Here is a 25135-nt window from a genome sequence, read left to right on the forward strand (position 1 = left end):
ATGTTCGAGCAGGTGAAATAGATGAAAGTTTGACAAATGATTATGAATTCAATTCCTCGTATCAACACCTTTTTGGGTGAGCTTATCGTATAGTGCTTGTTCAATGCAGTTTATCTAACTAATGTTATTTACAATTCACTACTGTTAACTCGAGAGTTCGGCAATAGATCCTACATCATTAAAAATAATCTTTAAATTTATGATATTTTCTTCAAAACATACATATTTTTCTCCCAACTTATACCAAATCATTCAACATTCCTTGTTCTGCCTAATAATAGATGCAAGATATATGCAAATTTGTTGTTTAATTTTCTAAAACAAAAGCACTTAAATTAGGAATGGAAGTAGAACCAACTCCTAGCGGCCAACGGTTGGAATCAAAATTTAAACTTCAAAAACATTATAGGGTTAATTTTTCTGGTAACGATGACTGGAGTTTAGACATCAAAGATCAACTTCCGTACTTCACGAGAATAATATTCAACAGATTCTTTCACTTCCAATCAACAACATATTAAGCGGAAACTAAGTCATCGGCAACTTTTGAAGACTTCAATATGAAATATAAATGGCGTAAATCTTCCACTTCTAAGAACTTGGTTCAGTCTGAAAAATATATCCAGCTTCTGCGAAGTGTGATTTCACCAGTGCAAGCGCCCTGGAACGGTGAGAAATCTTGTTTTTCTCTTCCTTCGGCATTTCAGCATACCTATAACACACATGGGTTACTTAGATTTCACGACAGAATACAAACAACGGCACTAAGAGGGGAAATGAATCTACGTCTGATCATATCCATCGGGTTGAAAGATTGGATCCCATCCAAAGTCATTCGGTCCTCTCTGAGGAACTATCTTTCCCTGAAATTTCATTATTGTACAACTTAGAAAAGTAACACTAAAATATAATTTAATCACAAGGACATTGAACTCTAAGTTAGACAACGGGATTATGGCAGAATAATACCCAAGTTTCCCCTGAAAAAGTAATTGGATCTGCATATGGTCCAAGAGCTAGAGAGAATACACAAAGAGCATATGCTGATTTATCATCATATGCCATCAATAAATTATTTAGACCTGTAAAGAGAATATAACATGATCAACTTCAATAAAGTTGGAGACAAGAGACATGAGTAAAGATGAATTTAACATTGGGAGTACAAAGAAGGAATCAAACTAGAACACCTTCATGACCAGTCTTCTGCAGAAACCACTTGCTGCAAAAATTTTCGTTTCAAACTCAGTTGAGGCCATAAAACATGTTAAAATCAGTGACAATAATAGGGTACTGACAATATATTGAAAATTAATGCAAAATTAAGGGTTTTGGAATATTCCATAAAGAAAGTAAACAAAATTAATCACTTGAATAAAACATATCATAAAGCATGAATTCCATTATGTGTCAGAAATCTGCTAAGTATCAATGAAATAACAACATCGAAGCCAAACATGAGCTGCACCTGCACTAAAGCTCAAGATCCTTGTCAAAACTCGATCATCAAAGAAGAAAGGAAAACTTTGGATTTTGTTTATATTTTTTCATGAGTATACAATAAGTGAAAAAATGATATAAAAACTTTGTGCATGGGGAATTGTGAAAAACATTTTGGAGAGTACATGCAAAGAAAGAAACATAAAACAGGAAACGAGAATTAGATATAATCCAAGGGCAATCATAAAAGTATAAATAATATACGGAATTCTTGTGATACCAAAAATGCTCCCCCAAACACAAAAAATACACATTGTTTTATTCTGCCGCATCAGTTTCCTTACTTTCAGAGGAAAATGGGGTAGTTGAAAATGGTTGGCGTACTTGAATAAGATGGCCATCATAAGTGAGTCTGTGACGGATGATTAGCATTTTTAGAAATTTTCAAATGAAAAATTTCAACAAAGTCTCTTAATTTCTTAGCTTCCAATGTTCAACTTTCTTGTGATTCTTGAGGTTTCATCCATAAAAGATCCAAGACTGGGAACTTTTCTTGTGATCTAATAATATTATCAGCAACTGATCCCTTCAGCAGAAAATATGGGTGGTCATATACTCATATCCAAGTCAGAATGTCTCTTCACAACAAATAATCAAATTGATATTTTATAGATAATTGAACTCCCACAAGGGATAGCCTCTGCATTACAAGCAGAAGTATTGATAAGAACATGAAGAGCATAACCAAGCATATCTAAGCTAGCAAATAAGCTCAAACCCATAAAGGCTCAGGAGGAAAACTTTGTGAGGTAGAGTTTTAATTTCATTCAAATCTGAGTTGAGATTGAGCCTGAATTTAAATAATTTTAGGCTTCTTGATGAGAATGACAATCCATAAGAAAAAAGAGTGGCAACTGTGATACAGCTATTTGTCGGTGAAAGAGTCACACTCTTATTCATTGCAGAGAGGGTGAGAAATTTGATTCTATTTCCAACCAAACATTTTTTCAAGGAAACTTCACTTTGTCATTTTCACAGAAATAAACTCAGCACAATTATAAAATTATACCCAGCTTTAAGAAAAGCAAGGAACAGCAGACAAAAATAAACATCTTCCACATACAAATTTCCACATTAACTTACAGCACTAGCATTGTTTCTGTATTCGTGAAGCATGATCAAAGTGCTATGTTCAGATATCAAAATTCAGTTAAGCTTTTGTAGTTTTAGGAGAGGACCACCTTCCGGAAAGAAAAGTATGAACTAGACAAACTTACATGTATGGCCCTGCAAAATTGTTAAAAGATTCCATCAATTATACACAGACAAAAAAAAAAAAAGAATCAATAACTCAAAAAATCAATATTGGTGATTGAATCATCCAAGGAAAGGGATTTGTAGTATTGTATTTGATAAAAGGTCTAGTCAAACTTATCGTAACCATTTCTATTTCTGATCATCAACTCCTTGACACCAAACACTATCCAAATCATTTTCCGCCATAAATCAAATCTCTATCATACATTTAAATTACCTGGTAATCCCTTGAGCGCATTGAAACAAAGACATGTGTCCTCCACCAGCACAGGTCCATTTACCTTCCATTTTTTTTTGAAAAAAAAATTACATTATCAAACGCATTACACACACAGACACACATATAAGTATGTTTTCCTCACAAACGTTTTCACAAACAGGTTTCATGCACATCAATATGAAATGGTCACCTCTTTAGCGGCTAATCGAGCCTTCTCTTTTGAAATCTCTTCAGGTTCACCTTGCAGTTCTGGCACTGTCCAAAACAACCAAAAAAAAATAGAAGCAGCAGAAAATCAACACAAAACACACATTCGAGTAAAGATGTTGCTGTGGATTAATTAAAATACATTCGAGTCTGAGGGAACGAAACGGAATAGAGTTGCCGAGGATTTCACGGACTTCTTCAAGCTTTTTCAAGTTTCCCGTCACAAAAGTCACCGGCTGTGACAGCACAACGGCCCTCCCAGCACCCGCCGCCGCCATTTTCCCGCGAATATTGCACTTGGAAGTAATAGTCGTCTGGATTACGACCTTAAAATCAATAATAATTACAACTAGTTTTAATTAAATATCATGGATCATAAATATTAAGAAATCGTTCTTTTTTCCTTCAAAAAAAAAAAGAAATCGTTCTTTTTTTAATCTGGAAAAAGAAAGCGAAAAAGATATTATCTAGACGTAATTAATTTCCTCATTTTATTCTGAAAAAAAATATTAGAAAAAAATACGAGACAACATTAATTTTTTTTTTTTTTAATGTAATTCAAAATCGAACTTTGGTTATGTATTAATCATATTATTTTACTTGTTATAAAACGACCAAAATTGGCATGGCGGGAAAATAGAAATTGCCATTACATATAGACAGATGAATTAAACGCAAATTTTGGGCGAAAATGAAGAGTTCGTGTTCAGGTGGAGATTTGCTGAAGCTACTCGAAACCATTAAAACTTCTGAGGCAAGCTTTTTTACTACCTCTCGTCTGAATTGAATTGCAATTTTTTTTTAATATTTTATTTTCTGTTTACCTCTTGGAGAGCTTTGAAGGCAAGTCTCCAGGACAGTGTGATTTTGGAATTTATGGCAGTCCTGTTTTTGCTCTTTGTGCTGCGTTACAGTCTCTGTAAGTATCTAGACTAATATGATTATCATTTTATTAAATTTTAAAAGATTTGTTTGGCAAAGGATTGAATAAAGTCCGATTTTATCAAAGCCTTTCTATGCATCTTTAGACAGGTCAGCCTGTCTGATACTGAAATGAAGACTTTGAAATTCCTTGTCACTATTATTTGCAAGTACAAAACTTCCACAGATGATACAAGCAGAGAGAATTATGTCCGGCTCATTGGCGAATTGCTAGGGATCATTTCTAGCATGAAACATCTATACTCGTTCGAAGAAATGGACGGAGTCATTTCAGAGCTTCAGAATCTCTTTATCTCAAAGCCAGCACTATCAGATAGACAACTTTTTCTATGCAAACCAAATCTAGCTTGTTTCATGGCCGGTCTTGGCCATATGGAATTAGCAGATAGTGAAGATTGCTCCAGAAGTTTAGCCACTTGGGAGCTTTTCCACGTGATATTGAGGGAACGTCACTGGGCGTTTGTTCATCTTGCAATCACGGCATTTGGGTATTTTGCAGCTTGTACTTCTTGCAAACAATTGTGGAGATTCGTGCCTCAAGATGCTGCCTTGTCCTTTGATGTGGAGTCTGGGAATGAAGCAGACGAGGAAAGGTTCATGTCCAAGTTAAAAGAATTCCTGGAGAAGGAAATGGCATGTCAGATGATACATCCAAGTTCTCATCATTTAGCTATGTTTGTCAAAGAAGGTCGAATGCTGAAACAGATTGTACAAAAAAATCTGCAGAAACTTGATTCAGCCGTTATTTCATGTGATATGATGGAAATTGATAAAGAGAGACAACCCCATAAGAAGAGAAAATTTCCTGATGGTATTTGCAGAGGAGTAGAATTGCTGCAGACTGGTTTAAAGATTATGGTTGACGGTATTTCTCAATGGAAACGGGATGGAGACGAACCGAGTGAAGCTCGTGAGTTGTTTTTGCTACATTTTTCTCGACTTGAAGATGTGATTGCACATTTGCTCAGCATATCTGGCAGTGAATGAGTGAGTTAATGTACGTCCATACTAAACAACAATGGCTTTGAAGATGTGGAAGCTTCGATTCTCAAGCAAGGTACATAGAATGGCATACTTGCATGTGATTTGTGAGTGAAGGCAAAGGTTCAAAGACTTGTTGTGGAGACGCGTCCTGAATCCATTTTTGAGAAATTGTGCGCCTATAATATTGGTCTTTTGGGTTGTTATTTCAACAATGAGTAAATCTAACAATTTCTTCTACTAAGACTATTATTCCATCTTCATCAGTTTTGTTATTTAACGAAGATATGATGTACAAGAAGTATGATCTGATTTAGCATAGATTAAATTTATACTATCAACAGTGAGTTTATATTGAACTATGCAGTCAGGGGCTTGTTAGCCTAAGTGGTACCCAACTCCCGTCGATGGGAGAGGTTTGGGTTCAAGACCTTGTGAAAACCAGCTCCCACTCCAAATATTAAAAAAAAATGTAGTATATGATTTGTATTTCATCAAATTCTTAAATTTGGACTAGATTATTAAGAGAGTAAAAAAAAATTGAAACATGTAGTCGATGACTTGTATTTAATCAAAATTTTAAATTTAGAATGGATTAATAAGAGAGTTCATCGGTCAATATCTGATTGAGACGATCAATTATCTCGAGTTTGAGACCTAATTCTAACAAAATATCTCTATCTCCCAACTAATTAATTAAAAAAAGAAAAGAAATATTAGACTTGGACTGATAGGTATCCCAAATGAAATTATATTCTATTATACTCATATCAATTTATTGTATAAATATTTTGAATAACTGTCATTATCAATCCACGAAATTTCAAAATTGACACAATTGGTACATGTTCTATAAAAATCGATCGAATACTCGTGAAAAATCATATTTACCTTCATGTACTTACTTACTAATCATGCTAGAAAACTGACATAATTCATGTTTAATCCATGTACTTAACTATCAATTTCTCTATTTCATTTATTCGATGATATTATTAATTTATTTCGATCACATAAATTCCTATTTATACTTCTTACATCGTGTTCCCTAGTCAAAATTTCCACTTAAGCTCAAACCGGTCACACAAATTCCTATTTATACGTCTTTTCCTCTAAAATAAAGGATCTTAATTTTATTTCCATTTCCACAAAAAAATGAAAAAAAAAACCTTGAAAATCCTAATTAAATTATGAGAACCCACAATCTTCTACTACTCGTTATCCTTTTTCTTACATTATGCAAAACATTAACCTCACTCAAAGAAATCACATCCTACTTGAGCACCAAAACCTATGATGTTCGTATAATCAATGGCTTCACTAGTAACTCTTCAATGCCGTTAGTCGTGTGGTGTGCGTCTCAAGAAGGGGATGACATGGGGGGCCGAGCACTCCAAGAACGCGAAGACTACGGTTGGAGCATCGACGCGGGATTATTTTCAAGACCGTCTCGATTCGTTTGCACCGTAAAATGGGGTTGGAGAAGAAAGAAATTCCAGGCATTTTGGCTAAGCCGAGACAAATATAGATGTGGTGTTCGTAGAAGATGTTTTTGGCTTGTGAAAGAAGATGGGATTTATTTTGTGAAGAACAATGATAATGGAGGGAACTGGACAAGAGATTTCTCATGGTTGTGAGCCGGAATTTTACAAATATATAAATAAAAAAAAGCATATGGAATTGATGTATGAAAAAGAAATTTTGAGAATAACCATAGTTAATTTATTGTCTTTTTTTAAAAAAAAAAAAATAATCATATGTGCGCGCGCGCGACGCATTGGATTGTATACACAAGTTTCTTTCATGTATATTAATGTTACGTTCCTCTATGTTATAACATGCGATCATGACCTTGGAGTCAATGGTTTGTAATACATGTGGATACAAAAATTTTGCTACCTCAAATATTGTTTAATTAACATTAATAATTAATTACATGCACTTAAATTCGAGCGAAAGAATATTACCACACCCGACCATTATAGATGCTTAAAAATGTCATATATTTTTTTAAGTTCTTTATTAAAAGTTTCACTTAAACCTGGAAAAAAATAATAAAAAGGGAAGCACCACACCACCCATGATTTCGTTCAACTTTGTCGTATCCTACTTTTATTTCGACTTGCGAACATGATAATATTTGGGATAACTTAGTTATCAGTTGTTTGGGCCGTATAGTTGTCTCATGTTTTGTTCCTTTCGACACCGAATGACAACACTAGCACACACTCTCATCCGCTAATTTGAAAACTATTAATTCCATTTCCGAAACATCTTGATTTGTAAAATATTTAAATCAATTTAATCATATTTGTCGCATATGACAAATTTCATAAATACATAATACGTCTTTTGTAAACTATTGTTACATATTTATATTCGTGAAACGATTCGATTATGTTTATACTCAGAGTGAAAAGTAATATTTTTGTTATAAAATAATATTTTTGATGGATTTGGTCGAATATGAGACTCAAATCACAAAATTGACATGTGAGACGGTCTAGTTGCTTCATTTAATTTGTAAATAATTATTAGAGAAAAATTCATTAATTTTTAAGACTCACGCCTATTTAGAGGGAAATTTCATGTGATTCCAAACATTAAATAGTTGAATCACATTTTACCAAATTTACAGCCATGTGACCAAAAAAAATGTGATGCACATTCTCGACATTGGGGCTAGATTTGCTGCTGCCTTTTCCCCATGCCAATATTAATTTACCTCCAACTTACTACTGTATTATAGTTGACATTTTTTCTTATAGTGAAAATCAAGTCATTAATTTTCTATTCCACAAAATTTCATGTTTGCATAATTCAATAGTGACTAAAATTAATGCAAAAGTGACAAAGCCATTAAAACCCCATGACATTAGAATTAAATGAAGAAATCACCTTAAATTAACATTAACCAAGAAAAGAAATTACAATTTCATTTGGACTATAATACGCAATATCCCACGCGAAGTACAATATCATTACAATTATTCCCATGGCCTTACCTTTTATATTTAGTCCAATATTTGTTATGTTCGTGTTTGTCTCTTCTCAGGGTCAACAAATTTTCAGGAAAAATGAAGCACAATTCGACGAAATAAAGGTCTTTTCCCACACAAAACCCGTGTTCGCGTGTATCATAATCTTGGCGAAAATCTAGACCTAACGCTTCTTTGAAATCCAAGAACACTGACCTAGTGACTTTGGCATTCATTTGCTAAGAAATGGCGAGTGTTTTGCGTGGAGATTTCGGCCAAATATATTCGGGACGACCCTTTATTGGTGTTACATGGGATGGGACAAAGATAACAGGGCATTTGATGAATTTGGATATAGAGATATTGGTTTTTCAGTATGTATTAAAGAGGACCAGAAAATTATATTTTTGGTCATGTAACTTGAACATTTTTTTATTTTTGGTTCACATGTGATCAGTTAGTCAATTCACAATCTTTAGATCGACTTATAACTTGGCAGTTCTTTTGTTTTTAAATCTTAGTCATTTTTCACCATAGTGCTGACGTGACATCGGAAACGTAAAAAATGTTCGTTGATATATCATTTCCTGTTGTCACGTCAGCACTTCGAATAAAAATGACTAAATTGGAAAAAAGAATAATAATAGACTAATATGTTATANTAATATTTTATGTTAGCGATGATATAAAAATTTTTTAAACAAAAAAATACATATTAAGTTAAAAGAAAATATTATTGAGATATATTAGTCATAAATAAACTATAAATTAACTAAAATAGATTTGTATCGTAGTTTTTTTTTAAAATTAAATTTAGATTAAATGTTTTTGTAAACTTATATGAATATTTTTAGTTAATAAAAAATTACATCATGACCCAAAGTGGTTATTATAGATATCTCATGTATTATAAGATACTAATGCATCGATACATGATGAGTTCCTTGCTTATACAATATGTTTTATATTCAAATAAGAGAATATCACAATTGTAAAAATTAATGAAGATCCAACTACAATTTGAAATTATGGCATGTTGCAATTTGAATTGATTATATATACATGTGACAATCATAATTATGAAAAATAACGAGTAATTAAACTATAATTTTGAAATGGTAATTGAAAAAACAAAAATGGGAAAAAAAAACAAAATAGAGATGACACCAGCTATTGTCTCGAGATTTTTAATAATATAGTAGAGATATTATAGATAATATAATTAAATCGTTTAAAGAACTGAAAATAGTAGAGCCATTGATTTCTCATCACAAGATCATCTGTCCCGATATTTTGTAAAACAATATCTAAGGGTACACAACGTATTTGAATGGAGTACTGTAAACTACTATTTTTTTTTCCCATTATAATTCAATTTTTAATTTGCAATTATGAACAATTTTAAACTCTACTACTAAATTAATATCTAATTTTCAAATCAAATAAAATCCTTGTACTTAATTAAATGGATTCAATGTATTACAAAAGATAAGCTAAAATTAAATCACCTTGACAACTAACCATCAAGTCCAGTTACACACAAACCCTAACACATGTTTCATGTAAAATAAACAAATCCTAAAACCCTAATTTAACTATACTAAAAAAATGTAACTAAAACTACCCAAAATCTCCATCAATCCCCCCGCTTCTTCATCCTCATCTCCAGCACCTTCTTATGAGAATTCGAATGCACAAGACTCGAAAATGTAGGGCTACAAGCAGGTCGATACTCGGGATGCAGTCGACCCGACTTGTACCGAACGCCACAGGCATTGCACAATGTCTTTGGACCCATAGGACCTGCCCGCCATTGTGGTGTCTTGTCGACTAAGCAATGTTGGCACCTCCTTCCCAAAAGCCCCGACTCCTGACTGACCGGGGCACTTGAGTGGTTCGACCACAGGCAATGCTGGCTTGGCAGAACACCATAGCCCGCGGTTCGTCTACGTCTTTTGTTGCTCCGGATGCCCTTTGGATGGTTAATGGGCACGTTGAGATTGTTATAGCCGTCACCATTGGTTTTGATGGTGTCGAGCACGGATATAGGGCTTAAGTGGTTTGGCATTGGCATGAAGTCTGAGTCGTCGGATAACACCCCGAAGCAACTCTCCAACGTCGGGAAGGCGTCTTTGTCCATCAACCATTCCAAATCCTCCACAGGATCCTGAAAAACATATAAGCCATAAGTTGATAAACTTCATTTTTCAGAACATGAACATGCGTCGCGTTATTTTTATTTTTATTTTTTTATCACGTACAATTTTATATTTAAACTTATGTTTTCTAAAAAATAATTTAGTAATAAATTTTTATGCCTTCCGAGTAAAACAATGCTATCTCTAAAAAAGAACAAAATAATAAAAATTTGGGCAGCACCTAAATTTATCAATTTTCAAAGAGTATATCAAAACAAATCAAAGCAAATTCGATATCGAACATAAGAAAAATTCTCATATAAAATTTCCCACAAAACTATTTATTATTATTTGGAATTATTTTTATTTTTCAGTTGAGAGCTATTTTTTGTGGTGAAGAACACTGATTTGACTAGATGTAGCATATTGGGATTTTAAAAAGAAGAAAATAAATTTTATTTATTTATCGTTTGAATATTATTATTTTTTTATTACGACACACACGACGGAAGAGATCAAACCCAAAGAGAGAAACCAGCTAATCTGACCAAGACCATTGGGGGTAGAAACCCGTCTCCGTTTGAATATTATTATATCAATTGAACAGCTAATTTATGTGGTCACGCACGATATACCAATAATAGTAGAGAATTGTGTTGACTTGTCCAACTAATTGCTATTCCCAATAATACCCCGCCAAAATAAAATTATATCTCAAAGACTTGAATCCCTATCTAGGTTTCCCAAGGTCAGATTCGTCAACCTGTTACATGAACATGCGCCGGCAACTCCAACTCCAATCATTCGTCCGGTTCACATCAAAACCACTGAAGGGGAATCGGAGTAATTCCTCCGGTTTCATGCCTCAAGTGCAAGCACGCGGGTCGTGAAAAAAAGTTTCCAGTCTTATTTTCAACTCTAAGCGAGAGAAACCCTAGCTAGTTCCCGTACATAACATTAATATAGCTAGGTGAGGAACTTACAGGAAATGAATCGTTCTGAGTTGCAGGTCCAAACGCTGTCGACGAAGAATCAAAAACCCCATAGTTGAAGGTAGAGCTGCTGTCAGTAAAATTAAAAAGAAAGTTGTCGTCAATCATTAAAGCCTCTTCGAATCCGTTCAAAAGCTCCATTTCTTCAGGATTTCTTTCTTTTTGGTGTGTTTCTCTAAATAATAATAATAAACCAATGGATAAAAATAATATTATATTAAATGTTAAATATATTTATATTTCCAGTAGTTTCCTACGCATTTATTATTGCTGATTTGATTCCTGTGCGGCTGATTTATCATGGAACAACCATTCCATGTATACATAATTTATTAATAGTCGAAAGAATTAAAAATAATAATATAATTATGGCGGATTTTTTATTTAAAAAAATTATACATTATTATCAAATCAGATAAACAGATAATAACGCGGGTTTATTTGTCCCGTGCAATAAATATCATTAATCATAAACGTAAAAATCCTTGGAGATGAATTATTTGTGGAGAAAAATATTAAAAGATACTCCACATGTTATGAGATTTTCTTTTTCTTTTTCTTTTTCTTTTTTTGGATAAGATATGTTTTGAGATGGTTGGAAAGATAAGGAAGTGCATAGGTTCGTGGAATTGAAATAGCATAGCAGTAAAAAAATATTCAATTATTTATTTATTTTTTGAGTTGGGGAAATGTGATTGTTAGTTTCAAACCACAAATTAAAAAAAGTAGGAGTGAGAGAGAAAGTATTTAAAAAACAAAGACTCTGATTTTTTTTTAAGAAATAAGGAGTTGACTTTTGATTATTATATTAACTGTAATTAAACTCTTTAACTTAATTAATTCTCATCTTTTTTTCTCGGTCGACACACATATTTCTCCAATTAAAATTTACGAGTCATCTATCCTTTTTCCCCAAATCGGGATCTGTCAACCCAAAATCAATTTAGTCGACCAAAAACCTACTTTGAGAAAAAATAAGAGTCCTCCCAGAAAAAAATTGGTCGACCAAAATTTTGTTGGTCGACCAAGATGAATTCTTGGTCGACCAAACCAAGAAGAAATTTTTTTGGTCAACTAATTTTGGTTGACTAAGAAAATCCACAATTATGTCAGGTTTGTTTTTTTTTTTAATTATTATTATTAATTTTTGTCTATTCTAATTATCTTATTATCTTAATTTTTGTTGAATTTTGTAGGATATACCTTTGGGTCGACCCAAAAGCAAAGAAACAAGGTCGACCCAAAAACAACAAGGTCTACTTTGTGTCAACCCAGCTAAATATGTGATTCATATGTTAAAGCATGTAATATTATATAACATACTTGTGAAATTGTGATTCATATGTTAAAACATGTAACATAGTTGTGAAAGTGTGATTCATATATTAAAACAACATGTAACATAGTTGGTTGTGAAATTGTGATTCATATGTTAAAACATGTGGCATAGTTGTGAAATTGTGATTCCTATGTTAAAACAACATCTAACATAGTTGGTTGTGAAATTGTGATTCATATGTTAAAACATGTAGCATAGTTGTGAAATTGTGATTCGTATGTTAAAACATATAATAAAATTGTGAAATTGTGATTCATATTTAAAACATATAACATAATTGTGAAATTGTGGCTCATAAGTCAAAACACATGTAACATAGTTTTGAAATTGTGACTCATATGTCATAACATGTAACATTATAGAACATACTTGTGAAATTATATGATTCATATGTTGAAAACATGCAACATTGGTCAAAATTGTGTAATTATCCGTCACAATGAAGTAATTATCAGTGATATTTGTCAAATATATGGATTCATATGTTAGAAAAATGGTCGACCCAAAAGCAACCTTGATCGACCCAAAATCAACATGGGTCGACCCAGAGATTAACATGGTCGACCCAAATATCAACAAGGCCGACCCAGAAATAACTTGGCCGACCCAGAAATCACCATGATCGACCCAACAACTGATCAACAAGCACTGGGTCGACCCAAGCTGGGTCGATGTTGGATAGACCAAATTTTAGGTCTACCAAAGCAAAAACTTTAGTGTAGACCAAGCTCTTTGGTTGACCAAAAATATTTGATCGACCAAGCTCTACCCATAAATGGGAAGACCAAGCTTATGGTCTACCCATGCTTGGTGGACCAAATATTTTTGGTCGACCAAGAGGTAGACCAAGCTCTTTGGTCGACCAAATATTTTTGGTCGACCAAGCTCTTGGTCGGCTTTTGGTCGACCAAGCTTCAACCTCAGCTCTTGGTCGACCCAATATTTTGGTCGATCAAGAACAAATCTTGGTCGACTCAAATAAAATGTTGGGTAGATCAAAATTTTGGTCTACGGCTTGCCCGTTGACTCTTTCTTCTTCAAACGAGTCGAAGAAACAGAACCAATAAATCGAAATAAACGTTAATATTATCAGGTTTTTTTCAATCATTTGTTCGATTGAATTTACTTAGATTGGAAGGATCTGTATCGAGAATTGATGGGAAGAAAAAGACGATTTGCATTGAGAATCGTCGTCGGAAAGGAAATGAAAGGAGATCGACGGAAGAAAAACCTAGTTTGAAGTCGACTGAATGAGATAGATTTAATGTTAATAATTTAAGTTAATGGTATATTTACACTTAAACAAAAAGACATTTTTATAAATTAACTTGTGAATCCTTTTTTAAATAAGTTACGATTCATTCCCTTTTCCCTAAATTTGCCGTCAAATTTGGACATCCCTTGTACACTATACAGACACAGACATTGTCGTGTTATCTTCTTTGTCTCGCGTCCAATTCAAATTTTCGATATTTACATAGATACCGAGACAACACAAAAATGGCTGACCAAATCGAAGAAGATCCAAAAAATATCGGGGATAATTGGGCCCCACAAGCATGGGCCCACCTGAAATCCGTACGCGAAACATCTCCGCTAATCCAGTGTATCACCAACTTCGTCTCCGTGGATTTCGTCGCAAACCTTCTCATCTCTGCCGGGGCTTCTCCGGCAATGATACACTCTATCGAAGAGATCCCAGACTTCGCCCCGAAGACCCACGCGCTATACATTAACGTCGGAACGCTCACGCCGGGCTGGATACCGGCGATGAAGCTTGCGGCCATGCTGGCGCATGACAGCGGTAGGCCTTGGGTGTTGGACCCCGTGGCTGCCGGAGCCTCTGGTTTCCGGTTGAGTACTTGTTTGGAGCTGTTGAAGATGAGGCCTACTGTGATCAGGGGGAATGGATCTGAGATTATGTCTCTTTTTAAAGGCTCCCTGGATGATACTTCTAAGGTATGATCAAATTTTTTGGTTTTCAAGTCTTTGGTGTTAGATTTTGTTATTTATTTTTGCGCTAAAATAATTGACCATTCGATCGATTTACACGAGTTCAAGCCTAAATGCATCTATACTGATCACTAAATCAAAAACAGCAAGCGAGTGCAAGAAATTTCAACTTGTAATCGAGCTTGATTTTCATGTCATTTGAGGACTAGTAGTATCTAAGAGAAAATGTGTAGCTTGATTGTTGATGTTCCAGTGCTGATACTTCTTGATTTTTTTATGAACGAATGGAATTTTTAATTTACAAATAGGATAAACACGTGATTTTCTCCGCTTCGTATGTTATTTATTTTTTTACTTTTAGTTTTCTCCCGCTCCCTTAGGTTAACTGCCTATCCAACCTTTCATTTTTCTTATTTTTTCATAGGGCGTGGACAGCACACACGAATCATTAGATGCTGTGGAGGCAGCAAAATCCCTGGCTAAAAGTAGTGGAAGTATAGTTGCTATATCAGGGGCCGTTGACTTCATTACAGATGGTCATCGGGTAGTTGGTGCTAAAAACGGGGTTTCAATGTTGCAAAAGATTACGGGAACAGGGTGTTCTGTCACTGCGCTAATTGCTGCTTTTGTAGCAATCGACCCATCACGGCCATTTGAAGCCACGGCATCTGCACTTTCTGTATTTGGGGTTGCCAGTGAGATAGGCATGAATCTGGCTAAAGGTCCAGCTTCTTTACGAATGCACTTGATCGATGCATTGTATTGGCTTGACCAAGCTACATTGCTTCAACGAGTAAACATTGAAAGTATGTGAAATCGCATATTTGGTATGTTTTTGTTCTCAAATATTTCAATTGGGCATGTGTAAAATTTTCTTGACCATGGTGTTGGTTTATAGAAAAATATTATCTTCACTTTCAATGTTGAAATATGGAAATTGATATCTGGTTCACCTAAAGGATACAAGAAATAAAGAATAGGCTATGTATTTAGTCGTTTCAAATCTATTACAACACTTTGTGCATCATCCTCTGTTGTATTGTTCTCTCTATTGGTCAAAAGCTCTCTTCTAACAAAGTGTCGTAAAAGATTTGCATGATACATGGTAACAACACAATTACACTGTGTTGTGCATAGGAGAACAAAATCATGCTGCGATAGACTTGTCCGCTTCCTCCATAGCATCTTCACGACTCATGACTTTAGGTTGTCTCAAGACAGGGAAAATCAACTTCCACACTGTATGATGGTAATGATTAATTGTAAAACCAGAGATTTCATAATCAATATATAAATGCTGAGCTGCTGGGGTGAACTGTAATTAGTACTTAGTTTAATATGGTTTTTCATAGAAAAGCTTGAAAATATATTTTTTATGATAAATCAAACGTCATGGTAATAATGTCTCTTTGTCTATAGTCTGGTAAAGTCATTTTTCATGTTTAACACTATCTTTGCTTGCTAAAGGTTTCTTCAGTTCTGTATCAGACTTTTCTAATTCCATCACCCGATTATCTTTTAGTACTTTTGGGTGTTTCATGGGTGCTTACAGCGTGGGTATCATGGTTTGATGAAGGAAACAAAAAAACTTGATTCCTGTGGCTATCATTTTGTCGTGAGTTCGATTTACATGTAAAAGGATTCGATCCCTTTTCCTTTTATTTTCTTTTTTCCTTTTTAATTAAAAGAAACCCTCTGGAAAATAGGCATAGCTACTCACTGTATATTGTGGCTGCAAACCATTCATTTACAATCTTCACCCATGTACTAGCCCATCCCACATCGATGCTCCATCTGAAATTACAATGAAAATTAGCAAATATTAGGTATGAAATGAGCAGAATCAGTGAGAAGTGAGTCGATTTGTCCGCCTTTTTCATTTTTTTTAAAAAATCTTTAATCTATACAAAAATACACCAATTTGTGAGCGGCTTACTTTCTTGTTAAGCTGCTTAAGTTCCAACTGATGAATAGCATCCCAAAGTACATTGCTCCCAAAGAAAATACGAGGTGAAAGAATCCGTAGTGATATCGGATATCATCTTCTTGTAACTGTACTTCATCTCTACGAAACTGAAAAAAACGAAACAAACCCATAACAACGTTACAAGAGGAAAATGTATGCATAATCTTTCAAATTTCTTCCGAACACTCATTTCCCCCTCAAATTTTGTGGTAAACTACATGGTAAGGAATTTTAGTTAGTAATGTTTAGGCAATTAGACGTCAATACTTGTGAGAATATTTAGTAATGCTTTATAGAAATAACGGAGAACCAAAAAAAACATAAAAATATTTTCCCTCTCCTGTCTCCGTATTCTCGTTCAATTTCCTTCTCAATCTTTTCTTTCTTCCCTTCGGCTTCTTGAAGCAAATCAGTCGCTCGAGAAGGAAGTAATCGATCCGACTATCGGATGAGAAGATCGTATCTCTATAGTAAATGTAGATGTCAACACTTGGACATGACTCAACATTTATGAGAAACTAGGTAGAATTTCGCACATATATTTTCTTGTTAATGTACTTTTGTTGTTTGAAGCTTAAATCACCTGAAACGTTTTTGAGTCTATCCCTGTTGAAAAGGTTGCGATTACAATTGCGCATATAGCAATGACAAATCCCTGGAAGCAGCAGCAGAAACAGAGACATTTAAAATATCTTGATCGAGTATTTTGAAAGAAAAATTTCGGGGTGAAAAAGGAAATAGACTGAAGTGAACGTGAATTCTTACCACTATAGTAGACCAACCACCATGTCCAGTTTCTTGCTTTTGATGGCTGCATTTTTCACTGGTGGGCTCGCTGTAAAAAAAAAAGGTTAGGAGTGTAAATGGCATGGTGGTTATGGTAAATCACGAAACTTCATGCTTCTATTACCTTTAAGCATTTATAAATAAAAGTTATCCTTTTTAGCATGCATACCGATAACAATGGTTGAACGCAACACAGATGTGGTGTGTGTGTGGTGGCAGGAGTAATGGTGAGTTTCATTATGTCAGTGAGTTTATTATTGATCTGAAATTAGGAGAGTAGCTCTGGCCTTGAAAAATGCGAATTTTACGATAGTCACCTTCTGATGGCAGTCCAGCAGAGGAACACAATATAAGACGCCATAATCCCTGAAGACAGAAGTCCTCTATTCACCTGTCTTAAACATGTCAAACAGTTGTTGAGTAAGATTCGGAATACTGAGAGCTGATCAATCAGGAAGATGGGTAAAAGCCAGTTGTTTTCTTTTCTGAAAACTAGATTTGTAAGTTCTAAACAATATTCAAGTTTCACGTCTTTGAGGTTTACTGAGTTTGTGGTCTTAATCAAGATTGTAGAATCCAGGTTGCCCATTTGGGCTAAATTCTTGAAACATTTCGAGAATATTAGTGATCTTTGATGGTAAATTTTGTGAAAAAAATGTACCTTAGAATGCAGTGATATAACCATCATCACGATAAGAAGAACCGCGGTCCAAGAGATGAAAAATATGTTGAGAGAACAGGAAGTTTTGGAGGCATAAAATACATACATCACCACAATGCCACCAACAGAAGCAATATAGAAGATTGTTGACATGAATAGCCCAATGGAACAGCTGCAGTATTTACATTTTAAGAAAAATATCATTGAATGGCGTTCTTAATTCTTTTTGCCCCAAAATTTCTGCAAGTTTCTTCGACGTTTGGGTTCCATTGTCACTCGACAGTGGTCAATATAATATACAAATTAGTAGAAAATGTGAAATATAACTTTATTTTTTTTCTTTATCTATCTAGTAAAAGTGAAGGTGGTAGCAACCTTGATTTCTTCGTGTCATCGGACATCCAGTAATTATTCCACCAAGTAATAAACTCAATTACACTTATGAGCTGGAGAATCAGGAAAATCCTGCAACATGTCAAGTTCAATTCTATTTTTTTTTTCAAAATTTAAAGCCAATAAATTATTAATTGAATTTTCATGTTAAATAATGAAAAAGAAAAAGAACTACAATATTACCCTGCACCGACACGAGAAATTTCACCTGCAAAATACAGATCTGACCTTATTTTTATGACATTAAAACGAGTGAAAAAAAAAAGTATTGATATCATAACTCCAAGCACTCTCGATCTTAATATGACGAAAACATACCGTATATTTGAATATAATCTGAGGGGATGAAAAATGGAATAACGAAAGCAATAATCAAGAGAACGGACTTAAGAGCCCACCATCCCGAATGCCAAGAATTGCGAACTTGGTTCAGTTTCTTGGTGTTACATGTTGTAACGAACATGACAAAGAAGAATATCTAAATCATATGTCAAGAAAAACATTACTTCTATCGATTTTATTAGCATTATCACGGCGCCATTACAAAGAAGGATACGAAACATCCTAAGCTCACACGAAGCACTCCCATTGTATGGAAACAATCTTTTTCCTCTGCACCACATGCTCTGGAATCTGTATCAGATAATATTAGATGTGGCGTCCCCGAAAAATGAAATTTATTCGATGAAAGTTTAGATGTAAGTTCTTGAAATGTAAGGTCATGATGCATGTTTTTCAAGATAGAAGAGGATCAATATGTTAGTTCTCTTTCAATACGGCCATTTTTCTCATGGAGCGAGTATTTTTGGGCAAGTTACATGATTTGGCTGAGCAGCACAAAGGAACGTTGCATCATGTTGCACAAACATAAGTTTCATCACAAAATCTTTTAAAAAGTTTCCTTAGCAATAACCAATCAAAACTTACAGGGCAACATAGGCAAAATCCTTTCGCCATAGTCTCGAAAAAGCCAAGCGATGACATTCGTCAACAAAAAAATGACTCCGTAGGCATAACGGGCGCGCAGAGATTTCTTCTTCATGTCTGCAAATTGCACTTTCTTCTCCATTGATGTTTGATGATAATCTACAAATTCTCTGTTATTTGATGAGATTTCTGCCATTGGTTGCTCAACATTTCCACCAATTTCACCCATCCTGAGGATAAAAAATATGCACTCTCACAAAACATTCACCTATACATGTACACACACTCACCTATTTTTAGGAAAATTCAATATAGTTATACGTACTCACATTCTTGTAAAAGTTCCGCTCGACTTACCAGGGACTTGAACCAACTTCTTAATAAGCTAAGTGAAACCACTTTCCATAAATCTTGAGGTGTATATTGTGTGACCCATTTTTTTTACCTTACATAGTTATATTTGGGAAAAAGATTTTAGCTGTCAAATCCAAGAAATTTGACGATTACGATCCAATTAGAGCAGTAATGTGAAAATGAATTGCCCAGGAAAGAAAGTCAGGTTTCCTTCATCTACCTAACCAAGTATCCAGCAAGAAAAGCATATATGTCAAAAGACAAGTTATTGTCAAGCAAAGAATAGGTTGCTTCGTCACAACAAAATCATTGGTGCAACAGTACTAATCTCAAATGAATTTTTTTTAAAAAATTTTGTACATAATATCCAAAAATCATTAAATTTAAAAAGAAATCCATTTCCCATGTGAAAAGTAACAAAAGAAGGATTGTAGAAAGGGAGCCTTGAAGAGTAACTTACAAGAACATTAAACCCTTTGTCAAGAGTTTCAAAACTCGACAATGTGAAATAACTTGTGCACTGTTTTTCAATGAAAAAGCAACCAACTACTGTCTACTATAGTCTAAATTGTTAAAGAAGAAGCACACATAATTTTGTTGATGTTCAAATGGAAACTTCCCAATGGAGCATAAGAAATGGCAACTTCAAGTATACATTAAATGGGCTCACCAAAAATATTGCTGACCTTTCTCTTTGTTAATTGGCTCTGAAAATGCTTCAATTATATTGACTACTCTCACTGCAAATGGAAAGAAAATCACAGACACACTCACTTAACTCAGCATGAAAAACCAGCCCTTTAATTTTAATAATTTAAATAGTATTTGCCATGATTATCACTACAAGAAAAGATTAGAGAACTTATTTAACAACCCCCTTTGGTCACAACTTTATTTATTTTCAACTAATTAAAAATATATATATATATGATAAAAGCTTCATGAGCACGTTAAAAAAGTAATCATGGCTAGCTAATCTAAGTCACTTTTTCTTGATTACCTTTTCTTGTTATATATAATTACAAATATACATAGAATTATACATGTATATATAATTAGATTCTAAAATAAATTGAAACCTAGCTAGCTCATGACTCACTGTGGAGTTTGATAAACAAATCGAGAATATCACATAATTATAATTTTTACTGAATTTTTTTTTTTTGGTAGAATTGAAGAATAATTTTAGAGTGTCTTTGAAGAATCGAAGGTTAGAGCAATATGGACAAATAAAATAAGACAAGATAGGTTGAATTGGAGCCAATTAGGTTGACCTTTGTCCTTAAACAAATATGTTAATTAATTTTATGACAATATTATATTTGATGTTTTTTAAATTTCTTTCAATAAAATGCATGATTATTTCATTACTGACCGTTGGGGGATTGGGAGGTGCTCGAGGTTATTTGCCCATAACGTTTGATTACTGCTTAATTAACAGCAGAAGTGATCATTAATAATTAATTAAAATGTAATATATTTGTTAATTTTTTATGAGTTAAAGTCATACAATTTGAGTTAACCGAACTAATTAAGATTAATTTGATACAAATGAAGATGAATCACTTTTATATTTTTTCATTAAGACAACAGCCACTAACTAAAAAAATTCATTTTAAGGTGCAAATAACTTGAATTTGGAGATACTTTAAGGATCAATATAATTTTAACAAATTTCCTCAAAATATATCTTCATGTATATATGCTTCCAAAAGTAGAGGTTGGCTAAAGGAGCCATTCCTTCTTTGACCAAATTATAATGGATGGAGCCACACACTACTTTGAGCTGTTCTCCTCTAGCTGTATTTACACCCTTGATTTTGTCTTCACACTACTTTTTTTTTTGCTAACGCGTGAACTTTGCTAGCTAGCTAGCTTACACATGATAAGATTGCATGTAGTATGGGAAATGGTTAGGTGTTGTATTATTGGGTTTTTGGTGTGTTTTCTTTGAGTAAGTAAACAAACTGTGGCTTAATTTGGAGAGTAAGTCTCTTGTGAGACGGTCTCACGAATTTTTATCTCTGAGATGGGTCAATCCTATCGATATTCACAATAAAAAGTAATACTCTTAGCATAAAAGGTAATACTCTTTCATGGATGGCCAAATAAGAGACTCGACCCACGAAATTGATCTGTGATACTGTCTCACAACAGTTTTTGTGTGATTTGCAATGGGAAGATTATGTAGATCAGGAATTGGATTTGGTGGATGTCAGGCAACATTCTTTGCAAGTTATCGAGACATTTATAGATTGTGTCTCTGATGTTATTATCAGTACCGATGTTATTTGAGGCGATGAGTTTGTTTATTATTTTTTGGCCCAAAAGAGAGATATTATGAGAAAATTATATTTTTTATCTTGAATATTTTTCATGTTAGTCATGTTGTCGATCAAATTACGATTATAATATATTAATTTGTATTTTTTTATTTTAATAATTTTTCTTCGGAAAATTTTAATGTGACAAACGTATATTGACATGCTCCAATGAAAAATAAAATAAAATAAAATTGCAAAAAAAGAGAAAAAAACAAATAAATTAGTAGACTAAAACTGTAAATTAATCGATAAAATAACAAAATAATAAAAGATGATTTTATAATTTCCCCTACTGATTTTTATCAACTCCAACTATTATAATTGGACCCCTAACATCTTGGACAAGCTCGAATGGATATTGATTTGGATTTGGTTAATATCTTGGACCGATAATGATTTAGGGTGGACGTAAAATAATTGGACGATCCTCAAATTTCGAACCCACATTTAAATTAAATCATGACCACCCAAACAATTTCACATAATTTTCATCGTCACAACTAAAATAAATTCCTTCTTCACTCAATGACCAAAAACACTTGGAAGTTTCTTCACACTTGAAACTTATATAATCAGTGTCAAAAGCATTGAATCTTTGTTCCAATTCACCCCATTTCACGTGGCAGAAAAAGAGGGTGGACTTGAAGAAATTGACCCTAAATCTCCAATGAAAATCATCACCCGTATCCAAATAATGTTCTCCAAGATCATCGTCTTTGGACTCGCACCGGACGACTAACTCATCCGAATCATTTGTAAATCGTCTAATGATATGAACTTCATAACTTTGAAGAAACCCGATACTCTTCACACTTGTGGATACACCGTGCGCAAAGAGTTTCACGATAAATATGGTTAAAAAACAGGTAAAATATCTGTTCATTTTGTAAATAATTTGATGATTCAATTTAGTATAGGACGATCGATGAGATGTTTTTATAGCTGAAAACTTGCCAAGAACCCATAATTACCCAATTAATTTGCAAATGGTACGTAGAGATATTTTTTCCTATTTTACCTCAACAAATGCCATTTAGTATATTTTATTATTACAGTGATATATTTAACAGAAAACTCTCTCAAAATATTAAATAAAATTTATGCCAGTATCTCGTAATTACTATTTATGCTACGAAACAAGTCTTGGAATCCTCTTGTTTTAGTAATTGTGTATTTCTGATATTTATTGTCTAATTACGTTGTTATTCTCCATATATATATATGTGAATTTATATATATTCCCAAAGAAAAAAAAATCATGTCACAATATTGTATTAGAATATATCAGTACACATTTTTTTTTAAAAAAAAAATTAGAAAGTAGAACTATAATTCATCTAACGGCACGCTTTTTTTTTAATGCATAGTAAAATATCAAGATTCCCAAGCATACTTCCTTTCCAAGTCGGGAGGGCTATAATTCTCTTTTTTTGTAAAATAAAACCCATCATTTTTAACAACCCAATGGCACAAATTTGGTTTACCCGAGCCTTCGGATTTGCATAAATTTTTCCATTTAGCATTAAACACTTCAAAAGATCTATGATATTGACCCCACCAAAAATGACAGAAGAATAGAGTCGTACTCCAATAATTCACCCGAAATTTCCATTGAATGTATTGTGAATGATAGAGCGTAAAATGTCCGATTTCATCATCTCTTGATGCACAATGAACATCGAATTTTGAGGAATTTTCAGGTAGGATATCATTGAGAACATTGACATGGTATTTAGGATTCGTGAATATTGATGCATTGATCAAGGGGAGAAAGAAAAATAATTGCATAATCAAGAGTAAAGGAACTAGGTCCTTTGTCATTTTTAATGCAAATTTTATTTTAATTTTTTCTGTAACTATTCCACCTTTTATAGCTTGTGTGACAATATAATCTACTTTAAGTAATTTATTTGATATGTAATGCATGTAATGTAGATAATTAATGTTGCAATCACTGAGAAAATCGTAGACTTCTTTTGTAGATTGTTTTTTGTCACTTATGATATATTGTACAATATAAAATTGTAATTTGAAATTCATGATCATTTCAACATTTTTTTTTTTTGAAAATTAGACATCAAACTGTTATATTTATACGAATTTTCAATCTCATGGAACTAATTGGTAAAAAATCAACCTATTATGTCATTGATTTCATTAAATTTTAACAAAATCCAAATGTCACTAGTATGGATTTTGTTTTGAAATGTACTGAAAAATTACGAAAGAAAATTAAGGTCAACAATCTGAGATTATATATATGATTTCTGATTTCAAAAATCTCTTTAAAATTAATTATTGTTTATAATGGTTTGATTGTAGGTTTAATTATTAGATTTTTTAACTTTTGAGTAACAGTCACCATGAATTATATTAATGTGAATTGACATCACAATATTCTTTCAGAAAATCACTATACAAAATTAATCTTATGGTAAAAAATATTCGAAATAATTTTTAAGTAAAAAAGAAAATTAAAATAAAATTTATATAGCGTATGAACGTGCCACTGGACCCGATTTGACTTTTCTAAAAATCAGTATTTAGTACACAGCGCCACTTGTCTTTCAAAGTCAAGAAACACAATCCAAATCCAACACTTGTCCAATTTTCGTTAACAAAAATCAGCTTCTTTTTCATAACATCGTCAAACCTTTGGATTTTTTTAAAATGCCTTCTCCAAATTGAAATTTGGCCTTTCAACTTTTAAAAATAGTCTCAAGTTCCAAACATGACGCCTTTTTTTTTTCATTTGAAACCTTTTTATATGGACATAAGACTCTTATTAATTTAAGATTATTATTAAAATTTGAAATTATATATATTAAAAATAGATTAATTTAAGATTATTATTAAAATTTGAAATTATATATATTAAAAATAGAATTAGAAATTTTCCATCAAAGTAAATAGCCAAATAAAAGATTAACTGTCGTTTTTCAAAAAAATAAATAATATATTAAGAACAATTCCCATTTTACAATATGAAATAGTTAGTGCGGAATCAGACTTTGTTTTTCTTTTCAAAATTTTAAATTGAAAATAAATTATAAAAATACATTTCAATAAAAATTAATAAAATGATAAACAATAAGAAATAGTAGTGATAGCTCATCATCATCATCATCATCATCATCATTATTAATAAATAATTTACTGTTTTTATATTAAATTGACCATATATCATACCAATTCATACAATACACTAATTAGTTAT

At 33.0% G+C, this 25135-nt stretch overlaps 6 protein-coding genes across 12 annotated transcripts; 3 read left to right on the plus strand and 3 right to left on the minus strand.

The window, feature by feature from the left end:
• Positions 1-399: 399 nt before the first annotated feature.
• On the minus strand, positions 400-3572 carry LOC140978509 (inosine triphosphate pyrophosphatase). Its single transcript, XM_073443627.1, has 8 exons — positions 3327-3572; positions 3168-3232; positions 2975-3038; positions 2718-2727; positions 1191-1222; positions 970-1082; positions 787-863; positions 400-712 (listed from the first exon to the last, which is right to left on the minus strand). Exons 1-8 carry the CDS (start codon positions 3460-3462, stop codon positions 592-594), a joined length of 618 nt encoding a protein of 205 aa, XP_073299728.1. The 5' UTR covers positions 3463-3572; the 3' UTR covers positions 400-591.
• A 437-nt stretch (positions 3573-4009) lies between these two features.
• LOC140979443 (uncharacterized) lies at positions 4010-5386 on the plus strand. The gene is made up of 2 exons (XM_073444841.1): positions 4010-4103; positions 4213-5386. Exon 2 carries the CDS (start codon positions 4238-4240, stop codon positions 5111-5113), a length of 876 nt encoding a protein of 291 aa, XP_073300942.1. The 5' UTR covers positions 4010-4103; positions 4213-4237; the 3' UTR covers positions 5114-5386.
• Positions 5387-6262: 876 nt separating this feature from the next.
• LOC140978848 (uncharacterized) lies at positions 6263-6797 on the plus strand. The gene has a single exon (XM_073444081.1). It carries the CDS (start codon positions 6298-6300, stop codon positions 6742-6744), a length of 447 nt encoding a protein of 148 aa, XP_073300182.1. The 5' UTR covers positions 6263-6297; the 3' UTR covers positions 6745-6797.
• A 2778-nt stretch (positions 6798-9575) lies between these two features.
• On the minus strand, positions 9576-11496 carry LOC140979317 (GATA transcription factor 1-like). Its single transcript, XM_073444663.1, has 2 exons — positions 11207-11496; positions 9576-10252 (listed from the first exon to the last, which is right to left on the minus strand). The coding sequence occupies exons 1-2, from the start codon at positions 11354-11356 to the stop codon at positions 9722-9724; spliced, it is 681 nt and encodes a 226-aa protein (XP_073300764.1). The 5' UTR covers positions 11357-11496; the 3' UTR covers positions 9576-9721.
• Positions 11497-13997: 2501 nt separating this feature from the next.
• Positions 13998-16206, plus strand: LOC140978512 (hydroxyethylthiazole kinase). Of its 2 annotated transcripts, XM_073443636.1 has the most exons (3): positions 13998-14513; positions 14932-15334; positions 15996-16206. In XM_073443636.1, exons 1-2 carry the CDS (start codon positions 14055-14057, stop codon positions 15319-15321), a joined length of 849 nt encoding a protein of 282 aa, XP_073299737.1. In that variant the 5' UTR covers positions 13998-14054; the 3' UTR covers positions 15322-15334; positions 15996-16206. The 2 variants fall into 2 exon arrangements, with proteins under 2 accessions (XP_073299737.1, XP_073299736.1); XM_073443635.1 differs by lacking the exon at positions 15996-16206 and having other exon boundaries at positions 14932-15428.
• On the minus strand, positions 15469-20483 carry LOC140978511 (uncharacterized). 6 transcript variants are annotated; one of them, XM_073443634.1, is made up of 13 exons: positions 20265-20483; positions 19241-19470; positions 18870-18946; positions 18632-18791; positions 18497-18521; positions 18296-18385; positions 17921-18092; positions 17577-17650; positions 17239-17308; positions 17057-17128; positions 16444-16580; positions 16228-16301; positions 15469-15746 (listed from the first exon to the last, which is right to left on the minus strand). In XM_073443634.1, exons 2-13 carry the CDS (start codon positions 19467-19469, stop codon positions 15655-15657), a joined length of 1272 nt encoding a protein of 423 aa, XP_073299735.1. In that variant the 5' UTR covers position 19470; positions 20265-20483; the 3' UTR covers positions 15469-15654. The 6 variants fall into 6 exon arrangements, with proteins under 6 accessions (XP_073299735.1, XP_073299729.1, XP_073299731.1 ...); XM_073443628.1 differs by lacking the exon at positions 20265-20483 and adding an exon at positions 20055-20251; XM_073443630.1 differs by lacking the exon at positions 20265-20483 and adding an exon at positions 19598-20018.
• Positions 20484-25135: the final 4652 nt, after the last annotated feature.

This window comes from Primulina huaijiensis, chromosome 6, assembly GCF_012295235.1.
Source record: "Primulina huaijiensis isolate GDHJ02 chromosome 6, ASM1229523v2, whole genome shotgun sequence".
NCBI lineage: Eukaryota > Viridiplantae > Streptophyta > Magnoliopsida > Lamiales > Gesneriaceae > Primulina > Primulina huaijiensis.

Excerpts from the sequence above, each read along its gene's own strand:
- LOC140978509 (XM_073443627.1), bottom strand. The coding sequence starts at position 3,462 with ATGGCGGCGGCGGGTGCTGGGAGGGCCGTTGTGCTGTCACAGCCGGTG. Across the intron at positions 3,233-3,326 it reads TCGTTCCCTCAGACTCGAAT|TGCCAGAACTGCAAGGTGAA; the intron begins GTATTTTAATTA and ends TGTTTTGGACAG. Across the intron at positions 1,083-1,190 it reads GCAGAAGACTGGTCATGAAG|GTCTAAATAATTTATTGATG; the intron begins GTGTTCTAGTTT and ends TTCTCTTTACAG.
- LOC140978848 (XM_073444081.1), top strand. The coding sequence starts at position 6,298 with ATGAGAACCCACAATCTTCTACTACTCGTTATCCTTTTTCTTACATTA.
- LOC140978511 (XM_073443628.1), bottom strand. Across the intron at positions 18,522-18,631 it reads AGATTATATTCAAATATACG|GTGAAATTTCTCGTGTCGGT; the intron begins GTATGTTTTCGT and ends TGTATTTTGCAG. Across the intron at positions 16,581-17,056 it reads TAGACTCAAAAACGTTTCAG|TTTCGTAGAGATGAAGTACA; the intron begins GTGATTTAAGCT and ends CGTTTTTTTCAG.
- LOC140979443 (XM_073444841.1), top strand. The coding sequence starts at position 4,238 with ATGAAGACTTTGAAATTCCTTGTCACTATTATTTGCAAGTACAAAACT.
- LOC140979317 (XM_073444663.1), bottom strand. The coding sequence starts at position 11,356 with ATGGAGCTTTTGAACGGATTCGAAGAGGCTTTAATGATTGACGACAAC. Across the intron at positions 10,253-11,206 it reads CTCAGAACGATTCATTTCCT|GATCCTGTGGAGGATTTGGA; the intron begins GTAAGTTCCTCA and ends TATGTTTTTCAG.
- LOC140978512 (XM_073443636.1), top strand. The coding sequence starts at position 14,055 with ATGGCTGACCAAATCGAAGAAGATCCAAAAAATATCGGGGATAATTGG. Across the intron at positions 14,514-14,931 it reads CCCTGGATGATACTTCTAAG|GGCGTGGACAGCACACACGA; the intron begins GTATGATCAAAT and ends ATTTTTTCATAG.